This window comes from Saccopteryx leptura, chromosome 1 (assembly GCF_036850995.1).
Source record: "Saccopteryx leptura isolate mSacLep1 chromosome 1, mSacLep1_pri_phased_curated, whole genome shotgun sequence".
In the NCBI taxonomy this organism is placed as follows: domain Eukaryota; kingdom Metazoa; phylum Chordata; class Mammalia; order Chiroptera; family Emballonuridae; genus Saccopteryx; species Saccopteryx leptura.
Genome location: NC_089503.1, coordinates 312,188,384 through 312,200,936, shown reverse-complemented (window position 1 = coordinate 312,200,936; position 12,553 = coordinate 312,188,384). Strand labels below are relative to the sequence as shown.

At 38.4% G+C, this 12,553-nt stretch overlaps 1 protein-coding gene across 4 annotated transcripts in view; it reads right to left on the bottom strand.

Moving 5' to 3' along the window:
• TNRC6B (trinucleotide repeat containing adaptor 6B) overlaps positions 1-12,553 on the bottom strand; it is a 286,705-nt gene that overhangs the window by 27,818 nt on the left and 246,334 nt on the right. For all 4 annotated transcript variants that reach the window (XM_066358478.1, XM_066358477.1, XM_066358474.1 and 1 more), the window contains 3 exons: positions 8,178-8,309; positions 7,862-7,957; positions 7,524-7,704 (listed from right to left, as the gene is read on the bottom strand). In XM_066358478.1, coding sequence (XP_066214575.1) covers positions 7,524-7,704; positions 7,862-7,957; positions 8,178-8,309 — 409 coding nt within the window. The remainder of the gene's footprint in view (positions 1-7,523; positions 7,705-7,861; positions 7,958-8,177; positions 8,310-12,553) is intronic.

Here is a 12,553-nt window from a genome sequence, read left to right as displayed (position 1 = left end):
CTAAGTCAAGGAAACCAAATACAAAGCTCTAATTTATGAAAATAAGTAATATTTAAGGACTAATAAGAGTCCAATGTAACTCTGATGCTTGACTACAGATAAAGTGAGGCAAAGTGGCAGGAGATGGGGTGAAATGAAGAATCAGGTCAGATAGGGTCTTTATATATTAAGTTAAGGAGTTTGGACTTTTTCCCCTCTAAGATAATGAAAAATTTTAAGTAAGTGAGAGAGAGATAACTAGATTTGTATTTTAGAAAGAGAAATGGCAATGTGAGAACAGGGTAGATGAAGATCAAGACAGAATCTGAGAGATCAATTTGAAAGAAGTTTTTATGCAGTGATGACAACCTGAAAGCCTGAATAGGTCATTAGTAAGAGGTTTAGAGTTTTCTTTGTCGTGAGCCCCCAGGTAAGCCTGGATACCAGGCTTTCAACAGAAGTTTTGATGGGTAACATTTTCCCACTCAACAGGAAGGGACACATGAAAGGCAAAGTTAGAGGCTTGTTGATGGAGTCTCACAAGGTCCACCGTCCATTTTGGATAAGAATGTCCTTAATATTTCTTTCAAACTGACTCTCACAAAAGTAAAATAAAGGACTAAAATAAAGAAATGAAACAGGGAAGGGGGAGAACAATGAATAACTAGAGAGACCATTTGGAGCCAGAGAAGCGATCAGGGTTCCCACCATGCCAATGCTCAGGTAGCCTGTAGAAGTCAAATACCAATCTATTCTTACTCTAGAATGTGTGGCTCTGGCCAGGCCAGACTCCATGCTGTATTCATTTTACTCACCTACCATCTGTCTGCTGGTGTCTTATTGGCCCCTAACTACCATTTATCCAATCCCTCTGAGGGTCCAGGTCATGTATTTCCTCCCCTGTGCGTCTCCTAGTTGTCAGGGATAATTTTATAAATGCATAATAAATCAGGTTCAAGTAATTTCTAACACATTCTTGACCTATATTTAAAATGTTGCTATAAATATAAAGGATACTTCCTTCACATTGGAACTGACTTCACTAGTCCAAATGATTGAAGGGTTGAGAGCAGAAATCTTTGATATGAGCTAGAAATACTGCTAATAAAACAATGTTTTGTTTTTTGTTTTTTTCTTAAAAAGAGTTTAAGATATTTTCTTCTTGAAATGAGACTGGAGGGCAGGGAAGTTGAAAGGAACAAGGGCTTTCTCTGACATAAACTTTAATGGCTCAAGTGTGTTGTTCCTTGGGCAAATTATACATCTACATGTGACAGAGAAAACCAGCCCAAGGTGCCTGGAGTTCAGCCTCTCTGAAAGCTGATTCCAGACACTGAGAAAGAGCTTTTGAAAATAACCCAGAATTCTGGTAAAGATTAAAAACAGAAATGTAGAGATTAGTAAGAGGATAAGGAACCATTTACTGCCTATTAATTTTTCTTTGAAGTTGCTGTAAAATTTCTCTAAAACTCATAGTGAATTAAAGATATTAAATTTCATCTGTTTAGTCTTTTGTGACATGAAATATAGAAATTAGTAAGTTATTATTTTTGTGTGTGATAGAAACAGAGAGAGAGACAGAGAGGGGGACAGATAGGGACAGACCGTAAGGGAGAGAGATGAGAAGCATCAATTCTTTGTTGCAGCACCTTAGTTGTTCATTGATTGCTTCTCATATGTGCCCTGATGGGGGTGGGGGGGGGCCCTACAGCAGAGCGAGTGACCCCTTGCTTAAGCCAGCAACCTTTGGGCTCAAGCCAGCAACAATGGGGTCACGTCTATGATCCCACGCTCAAGCCAGTGACCCCACACTCAAGCTGGCGACCTTGGGGTTTCGAACCTGGGTCCTCTGCGTCCCAGTCTGACTGATGCTCTATCTGCTGCATCACCACCTGGCCAGGCAAGTGTTATCTTTTTTAACAAAGAGTTTAACAACTTAAAAAACTTTCTTTAATTTATTGATTTTAAGAGAGGAATGGAGAAGGAGAGACAGGAATATCATTTTTCCCTGTATGTGCCCTGATCAGGGATCGAACTGGCAACCTCTGCATTTCAAAATGAAGCTCTAACCAATTGAGCTATCTGGCCAGGGCTCGAATAATAAATCTTAGGAGAGGGGAGAGCCCTGGCCAGTGGCACAGTGAATAGAGCATGTCCATGAGCTCCAAAGTCACCAGTTTGAGTCCTGTTAAGGACACATATAGTAAGCAATCAATGGCACAACTAAACGGAATAAGTTGATGCTATTCTCTCTCTCTCAAAAATAAAAATAAAAATAAAAATAAAAAAAGGAGAGGGGAGAGTTTGAACATCCACCTCAACCTTATGCAAAGTAAGTGGGCATTTTTCTTATTAGAAACTTGGGGACCAAATGCCATTAAATGTGGCGGCATCATAATTAAATAACAAGGTTTGGTAAGAAAAAAAAATTAAAAGGAATTAGAAGAAGACAAAAAATAAAACTGCCTTGAAAGGTTCACCTACAAATCCAAAACTATGAAAGGAAAAAAATCAGTGCAACGTTGTACATAACTCTGTCTTTCTCTATGTCATGTAGCAATTGGCACAACATTAGGAAACAGAACGCACTCAACATCTGGAGGGAAGGGATTCTGGAGCACTGTATGCTCATGGCTGCATTAACAGAAAACAGAGAAGCATGCCACTTGTGATCTCTGGGCTATTTATGAGCTATCATACCTCTAAACCCAGGAAAACACTGACTTTATTATACTTGCTATTTCATTAAAACCAAACTTGCTCAGTCCACCAAGTGGCCTCCCTGTAATTTTTTAGCTCACCAATACTTGAACTCAAATCAAACAAACCATTTAGTTCAGTTTAATGAATATTTATGGAGAGCCTAATTTGTGCCAGGTTCTGTGTTGGCAGCTGAAGTACAAATGGAGATAAGACATACCCCTTACCTTCCCAGGGACGCATTTCACCAGTATATCCCTTTTATCTACCTTATCATTCTTACAAAAACAACCCTTTGCATCTCTTATCTGTCCTTTCTCCTGCTTCCAGTACCCTAATACATCATCTACTCATCACTACCACTTGGTTCAGTGCTTACCATCTGAAGGAAACTGTCTCAAATCAACTTGTCCTTAATAGATCACTCCATCACTCCCTTTGTCAATAGTTCTCTATTTTCTGCTACTCCTTTTGTTGTAGATTAAAAAACAAACTAATGCTTTTGAAATAATTTTAATAAAAAATAAATTATAAAAGAAACAAAGCAGGCTTGACCTGTGGTGGCGCAGTAGATAAAGCATCGACCTGGAAATGCTGAGATTGCCGGTTCGAAACCCTGGGCTTGCCTGGTCAAGGCACATATGGGAGTTGATGCTTCCAGCTCCTCCCCCCTTCTCTCTCTCTGCCTCTCTCTCAGTCTCTCTCTCCCTCTCTGTCTCTCTCTCTCCCTCTCTCTCTCCTCTCTAAAAATGAATAAAAAAAAAAAGAAACAAATCACCCACAGTTGCCATTTAACACAACAGTTCTAAACCGTGTCTACAGGTACATGCTATGGCCATATTCATAATTCCAGGACAGATGCAAATTATTCTCCTATTTTAATAATCTATAATAATCAATAACTCACTGGGTTCACTGGGTATATCATGCATAAATATTTAAATTTTGATATATTTTAAATATATATAGTATGATTTTATTGGAAATGCAATTTCTAATAAGATGAGTGATATTTCCCAATTAGTTCAGCTACTGTGAATGACGAGTAATTATTAATAAAATGATCAAATTCACGCTACTCTATGCTTTTTTACAAATTTTTGTAGACATAATGCACTAAAAAACCTTATATAAATAAGCAAATTGGAAAAGAAGGAGCCTTGTTATAACATCACATTTCTTTGAATTCCTTTTAAAGCATATGTATTCCTTCCTCACCAGGGTTAAAAACATAGATACTAAAACATAACTTTATAGATAGGTCATTATCACCTGACAAATTAATTAGGTATATTTTCCAATTTTGCTACAAGCAGAGAATTAGAAAACCACCTATTTTATAAAAACCATCAGTTAAAAATGAGTTAAGTGAAAAAAAAAAGTTTAGTCATTCAATTTTGAGAAAGTCATTATGGATTTTGAGAATATATACCAAAAGAGGCTTTATCAAGACTTAAGAAACTTTTAAGTATTCCTGCTACTTCCACAGGTGTCCTTTTTAGTTCAATACACTCAGTGTTAGGAAAACTGAAATACTACCATGTTTCCCCACGTATAAGACGCACCCTTTTCTGAAATATTTTGGGTCTAAAAATTGGGTACATCTTATACAGTGGTTGCAGATTTTTTTTTTACTTGCGCTTGTTTTCCCGTTCCTTGTTGTAGACAATTTGACACCAGCAGGAAGAGTGAAGAAACCAACTATAGGAGAAGTTTGTACCTGGGTGAAAAGATTCTGGGATAATATAAAAATTGAGACTGCTGTCAAGTCATTTAAGAAGTGTGGCATTTCAAATGCCATAGATGGAACTGAGGACAAGGCAATATATGAAGACAGTGATTTGTCATCAGACACAGATGAGGATAAGCTAATGGATGGGAGTTTTGACAGTGATGAGGTATTGTATGAATTTTATGATGAACAAAAACTTGAGTTCAATAACATTATGCAATATATTTTCCCCCAAAATTTCAGGCCCCAAAATTAAGGTGTGCATTATACATGGAAGCATCTTATCGTGGGGAAATATGGTATTCATTCTATTACATCTTTGCCATATAATCTTTTTGTGAAAGAAACTGAATCTCTGCATAAGCTTTAAATATATTTTTATCAAAATTTTATAGCTACAGATTTAGTTTATTTAAAACAGGCAGCCAAATCAGACTTTCAGTCCCAAAATCTATTTTTCAGTTCAAACAAATGAGGTAATATACATTAAGAAAAGTTATATAATATGCATCTGGCAAGGAAGATAACTGGTTAGATTACAATTAATATAATAAAGATCTAATAAATTAATTTAGCTCTTGTTTACTATTAACAAATGTAGACAAGTTAATAAGTCAATATGTTCTTTCTCCTTACTTCATTTGGATTATGATACATAGCTAAATTTGTAAGTTTTTTACGAAGCAGGAGTATGATAAAAGATGAAAAATTTCTTTAGTAAATGTATATATGTGTGTCTACTCAACTCTGATCCTTCAGTCATTAGGAATAGTTAAGACAAGAACAATAACCACAAATAATACCAATAATCTAATAAGACATCATGATGAAATTTTTTTTTATATATTTAGTAAATAAGAAAGATATATGCTGCTAAAAACTACTAGGTTCATAAAAAACATTTAATTTTACTTCTTTTTGTGTCAGAGACAGAGAGAGGGGCAGATAGGGACAGACAGGAAGGAAAAGAGATGAGAAGCATCAATTCTTCATTGTGGCTCCTTAGTTGTTTGACTGCTTTCTCATTTGTGCCTTGACTAGGGGGCTGCAGCAGAGCAAGTAACCCCTTGCTCAAGCCAGATGAGCCCTTGCTCAAGCCAGCAACCTTGGGGTTTTGAACCTGGGTCCTCCAAGTCCCAGTCTGACGCTCCATCCACCTTGCCACTGCCTATTAAAAAATTTTACTTTTTAATAGGAGGTAGAAAATATAAAAGATATTGTAAGGATTGACTGTCACTAGAATATATCATGACTTTAGGCCTTTAACCATTAAGTGACTAACATATACACCACCTAAAGGAAACCACGTAACAGTTTACCCACAGGCCTTACCTGATTCATTGTGAAAAATATGTATTTAAGTGTCACTATTGTATATGCTCAAGCTGTTTGAGGGTGCTTTTCTTTCCACCTAAGACACGCTCTAGGGATGAGTAATGAGAAGAGCTGAAAAGAACTATTTGCATTTAAACTAGTGGAAAAGTTGCTTGCAGATTCCAGATGCTCTCTTTGCTTTGAACTGACTGGACTCGACTTTGAGAACTATGTACTCTGACAAAAAGGGATGGAAGAAGCAACATTGCCTTGCTTTAGAATCACATATGGTGTCTAAATTCAGAACAACTAACCACATATCAAAAAAATGTCAAGCTTCATCCTTCACGGAAAACATGATGAAGAAGATAAAAACTGAAAACCTGGGGATAATGACAACTTCATTAGTCATTATGGTAAGCTTCCTCCTTATTTGATGCTCGGGATGGTGGAGAGTTTGCCCCTTCTTTTATGTGAAGTGGTAGAAAGGTTATATTAAATTGAAGTCAGTTCTCAAGTGGATCATTTTTAAGAGTATAGTTGATGGAAGTTGAAAATCTGGAAATTAACTCCCTTAAAACTATTCAGGATCTACTGACCAGGTGGTGGCACAGTGGATAGAGCATCAGACTGGGATGGGGAGGACTCAGGTGCGAAACACTGAGGTCGCTGGCTTGAGCTCGCTTGAGCATGAGATCATAGACATAACCTCATGGTTGCTGGCTTATGCCCAAAGGCCACTGACTTGAGCAAAGGGTCACTTGCTCTGCTGTAGCCCCCCAGTCAAGGCACATATGAGAAAGCAATCAATGAACAACAAAGGTGCTACAACAAAGAATTGATGCTTCTCATCTCTCTCCCTTCCTGTCCGTCTGTCCCTCTCTGTCTCTGTTGCAAAAATAAAACTAACTAACTAACTAACAAACACACTATTCAGGATCAAGGTGTGCCCTTGAGGTCTTTGCTCTTCCTTGCAATGTGGACACTCCAGTAGTAAGTGGGCACCTCACAGAACTAGAGCACAGAGAGCAGGGCCATTTGTCCAGGTTCACTTTTTCACTTAGCAGCATGGATTTCAGGTCTCCACAACTCTTATTTTTGAGTTGGGAAAGCAGATTATTTCTTTACCAAAATAAAATCTAAATGTCAATGAGAAGAAACTTGCTGTGGTACCTTTTAATTCTTAAATTTTATTTTTAAGTCACTGTTGCCTCACTGATTGGATTCTGCTCACAGCATGTTCCCTGGTTCTGAAGGAGCTACGATTTGCCTGCCAACAAATTCTTGATGAATGTCAAAGGTTTAAACTTACTTGTGCTAATTCTATTCAAATCAGAATACAAATATCAGAAAAATTTTTATTAATTTACCTTATAATTTTAATTGTAGTTGTCTATTTTTTCAAGAGAAGGTAATTTTTATTAGAACTCAACACTTTAACTTGTATATATTTTAGCTGATTATAACCTCAGGCACCTGTAGCACTCACAGTATGCTCAAATACCTGTATTTAACCTGGCTTTTAAAAATCCTAGTTCTGGAGGAGCAGATTGCCACTTACAAGTACTAAAAGACTGCTTGGAGGTCAGAAGTTGGAGCCCTGTCTCTGCTATTAACTGATTGTATGGTAAGCGTCCGAAAACCATAGGAACTCCAGGATGTTGATAACTCAGGCACCTCATCTGTAAGACAGGATATGACCATCTACTCTGTATGACTATTGTGAAAACAGAGTGTAATACAGATCTAATCTTTACTGCAGGCTTTAAAAAAGTGGTTTTCATTACTGACAACTTACCAGAACCATATCCAGGTATTGGCCCTTTGGTTTGAAGATCTGGGAGTCCCACATTCAGTGTGTTGGGCACCATGTTGTCCAGATGTGGCTTGGGCCCAACAGGATGAGATGGCGAATGCTTCATGCTAGGCTGCCTCTGCTGCTGCTGCTGCTGCTGGAGAGCACTCACCATTCGAGCCAGCTGTGGGGGCAGTCCACATTGGCAGGCCCAGGGGAAAATGGACACACGATAAGCCAACGTCCTGAACTTCACAGGAAAAGACTAAATATGATTTTTTTTTCCTCTCAAAGGTTAAGCAAAGATGTACTTCTCAAAAAGAATACTAGAGGGACTGTACCTGCTGCTCCTGCTGCTGGCGCACAGCTTGAGAAATCTTTCTCTGGTTCTGTAACAACTGCTGCTGCTGCTGCTGCTGCAAGAGAAGCTGACAGGCCTATGGGAAAGAAAGAGAGAGGTCTCCCTGAGGCGGGCTCTTTGAGGGTGCTGAGAGGGCTAGTGCACTGAGTCAAGTGTCCATGAGGAAAGGACCACCAAGTTCCCAGTCTACTGGTCACATTATCCGCAGTGGAGCACACATAAAATTCAGCAAATCAAGTTAAATAAAAATAAAAAGCACAATATTTGTAGTTATAGGAGGAAAATGTGCTACTTACCAACTGAAACTGGGGAATCTGTGGAAGCTGGCTCAGCATGGCAATTTGTTGAGGAGATAACTGGGGCCCCACATTGAAAAGACCTGGATTCAGGCCACTGTTGGGAAACTGCTTGAGCATTGAGGCAGAAACCTAGCAAAAAAACCAAAAAACAAATAAACAAAAGACCTGTCAGAATTTACCAAAATAAATTATTTTTGTGTGAAAAGAATCTTAATAGATCTAATGTAAGAGTCATTTTTTCCCTTGAAAAATATTTATGGAAAATAATAAACGACTGGGAGAAATACACCAAAGTGTTAAACAATGGTTATCTCTGAGTGATGTATAAACTTTTATATTCTTTTGTTAGACTTTCCAATTTTTCTACAAGTTATAAATTTTACAATTAGGATGCCATCTGCAAGACTAGAAATATTTAATGGCAGTATGACTTTTGTCAGTGAAATTATTACTCAAAATGTGCCATAAAAAAGAACATACCATACTGCATAAGCTACTAAATAAATGCTTAAAGTACTTCTATAATACAAACTTGAAAATGAGACACTGACTCATCGCTTCTCACACCAAACAGAGTCACAGAGAGGCAGAGAAGAGTCAAGAAGGTCAAATGGCTCAGCTAGTTCCTTCTCCATGGTTTTCAGGAGTGAGCTAGACTGGGCCGCAGGATCTTCCAGATAGAGAAAGGACTTCCTCTCATATTTTGACCACTCATTTAAGATGTTTTATCTGACCTCAATTGAGTTTCTCTGCACTTTCTTTCAAAGAACCCATTCAATCAGCTGGTGCAAGGACAACAAACTTAATCCCCCTTCCATGAGTAGCAAGCAGCACAAAGTTTAGTTCTACAGGTAGACTGCATGGGTCTGCCATTTCTTACATGTGTGACTCAGGGCAAGTTACTTATTTAATGTTTCTGAGCTTCATTTTCCTTACCTCCAAAATTGGAAAATTACTAATTTCAGGAATTATTTTATGAGTTAATCCATGTCAAATGCTTGGAAATGCATTCCACAAGTGTTTTTATTCCACAAGATGGTTTTTCAAAATGTCTAGAGACAATGATTAAAAGTTCTCTTGCACCTCATCTTCAGGCTAAACATGATCAGATTTATTTATTTTATTTTATTTTTTTACAGGGACAGAGAGAGTCAGAGAGAGGGATAGATAGGAACAGACAGACAGGAACGGAGAGAAATGAGAAGCATCAATCATTAGTTTTTCGTTGTGACACCTTAGTTGTTCATTGATTGCTTTCTCATATGTGCCTTGACCATGGGCCTTCAGCAGACCGAGTAACACCTTGCTCGAGCCAGCGACTTTGGGTCCAAGTTGGTGAGCTTTCTGCTCAAGCCATATGAGCCCGTGCTCAAGCTGGCAACCTCGGGGTCTTGAACCTGGGTCCTCCACATCCCAGTCCGACGCTCTATTCATTGCTTCACTGCTTGGTCAGGCACATGATCAGATTTTTGACTTGTATTTCATTTAATTTCTCAGTGCAGAGCCAAGAACAACCATTGTATAAGACACACTCAGTTTTTAGACCCCAAATTTTTCGGGAAAAGGTGCGTCTTATACATGGGGGAATATAATAATTTAATTTAAATGCCAGCATTTTATATGGTCCACAAATAGCTTCAAAAACTATAAAGTTTGCCCTTTGAGGATTTCTAATCTAGCTTTGCTCAGCCTTTCCTTTCTTCAGACTGCACATGTACTGTCCTTCTCCAATGAATATGGAAGAACCAGAAAGAAGCACCTCTAGCTCCTGGCAAATGGCTATTCATACCTGATTGCAGAGTAATTAAAACACAGGTTTGCACATTCCCATAGCAGGGAGTTAATTATTCTGGCTTAAGCCATCAATTTCCAGCTGGGCTGGAGAAAGTGAAGCTCTAGCTGGAGCCAATATGGCATTTAACAAGGCATTGCAGGTGCAAAATGACAGCAAGTTAAAAGCAAGACAAAAGCCTGCTAGAATATGTTACTTTCTGAATATTTGAATAAGGATGAAGAAGGCAAGGTAGAAAAACCCAAGGCCTGGCACATTGGTAGTAATAAATCTTAAAGATTAGTTTCAATGTCTTCTTTCTACTTTTACATTAAATATTGACTGCTGGCCCTGGCCAGTTTACTCAGCAGTAGAGCATCACCCAGTGTGTGGAAGTGCCAGGTTCGATTCACAGTAAAGGCACACAGGGGAAATGACCATCTGCTTCTCTACACCTCTCCCCTTTCTCCTGCAGCCATGGTTTAAATGGTTCGAGCAAGTTGGCCCTGGGTGGTGCTGAGGATAGCTCCATGACCTCACTTCAGGCACTGAAATCAGCAGCCCCAGATGATCAGAGAATTACCGTGTAGGGGACTTGCCAGGTGGATCTGGTTGGGGCACATGTGGGAGCCTGCCCCTCCCCACCTCTCACTTAAAAAAATCTCTCTCTCTCTCTCTCTCTCTCTCTCTATATATATATATATATATATATTTTTTTTTTTTTTTTTTTTTTGACTGCCCCTGCCCTAGTCAGGCAGCTCATTTGGTTAGAGAATCATCCTGATACACCATATCAGGGCACATACAAGAATCAACCAATGAATGCATAAATAAGTGAAACATCAAAGCAATTTTTCTCCTCTCTTTCTCTCCCTTCTTTCATCTCTAAAAATCAATCACCAACAACAAAAAAAATAAATCCTTGTTGTATTAAGAAAAAAATGGCAGTGGCACAGTGGATAGAGCATTGGACTGGGATGTGGAGGACCTGGGTTCGAGACCCCGAGGTCACCAGCTTTAGCACGGGTTCATCTGGTTTGAGCAAAAGCTCACCAGCTTGGACCCAAGGTCACTGGCTTGAGCAAGGGGTTACTCAGTCTGCTGAAGGCCCACGGTCAAGGCTCATATGAGAACGCAATCAATGAACTAAGGTGTTGCAATGAAAAACTGATGATTGATGCTTCTCATCTCTCTCCGTTCCTGTCTGTCCCTATCTATCCCTCTCTCTGTCTCTGTAAAAAAAAATAAATAAATAAAATAAAATAAATACTGACTGCCCCTATTAAGTATTAAGTAGTTAACTTGGATGTAAAATTTTAAAATAGCCATCAAACACTTTATGTGTTTATATGCTTTGACAAAGGAATTTCATTTGAGCAACTAAATTTAGAATATGAGCAAAGTTCTATGTGTAAGGATTTCTCTATAGCACTATTTATAACAATAAAATTTTAGAAACTATTAATATCTAATAACAGGGGAAGGGAAATCAAAGTAAATCTACCTGTTAGAACATTATGCCTTCTTCATTAAGAATGATCAATGTGAAGACTATATAATAACAGAGAAAAACACAACACAATGCTGACGAAAACTGCAGGATATAGTAACCATAAATGCAATTATGTGAAAAGCATGCATGTACACAGAACAAAATCTGAATAGGGGACTTTTAGAAATAATACCTATCATTATAGGTGAGTGGGGAGGTTTCTGGAAGTTTTTTTTCCATATCCGCTTCAGTGTTGCTATTATATTCCCTACACACACACACACACACACACACACACACACCACACAACTCTTTTAAAATATAAAAATGTTAGGGAAAAATTAATATTCTATTGTTTAATACTCTGCCCTCATTATGCATTAAGTAAATGTTAACCAGTTTTGCTAAACAAACAAATTTCAAAAATGTAGAAGACAAGTGTTTTTCTTTTTCAAAGAAGTACTACGGAGTTGCAGCCCCTAAGTCTCTTAGACGAAGTTAACTGTGCTTTCCTAACAATTCCACTTTATAAATCATTCAGAAACGCACCTTCCCATGACTCGAAATAAACTTACTGAGCTCAAAATCCATGCTCTGTACAGTTGTGGGTGTTCAGGATCCAGCCGTGAACAAAGCAGACACATATCCTGGCATTATTAAGCTTATTATACTGCTGGTGGGGGTTGGGGGGACTGTAACAGGGAGGGAGAGTAATAGTGGTCATGGCAGCCTGGGAAAGCGTCTCTGATAAGGGGGCACCAAAGTGCAGATCCGAAGGAAATAAAGATGGAATCATGTGTCAATGGGAGAAGAGTGATCCAGGAGCATCCTCAGTGTGCTGGGGCCAGTGGCAGGAAAGGGTGGAGGATCACCAAGAGCCTCAAAGACCCCAGTTTATGAGTTAGTTTTGTGTTCTCAGTGAGAGAGAGAAAGCTACGCGGGGATCCCCAGGAAGGTGTGAGTAACATGATTTACCTTAACTTTCTACACTGATAGAAATGTTCCTTATCTGTATTGTCCATACTGTAGCCACTAACCAGTTGTGGCTATTTAAATTGAAATTAATTAAAATTAAAAATTCAGTTCTTCTATTTGATTAGTCACATTTCA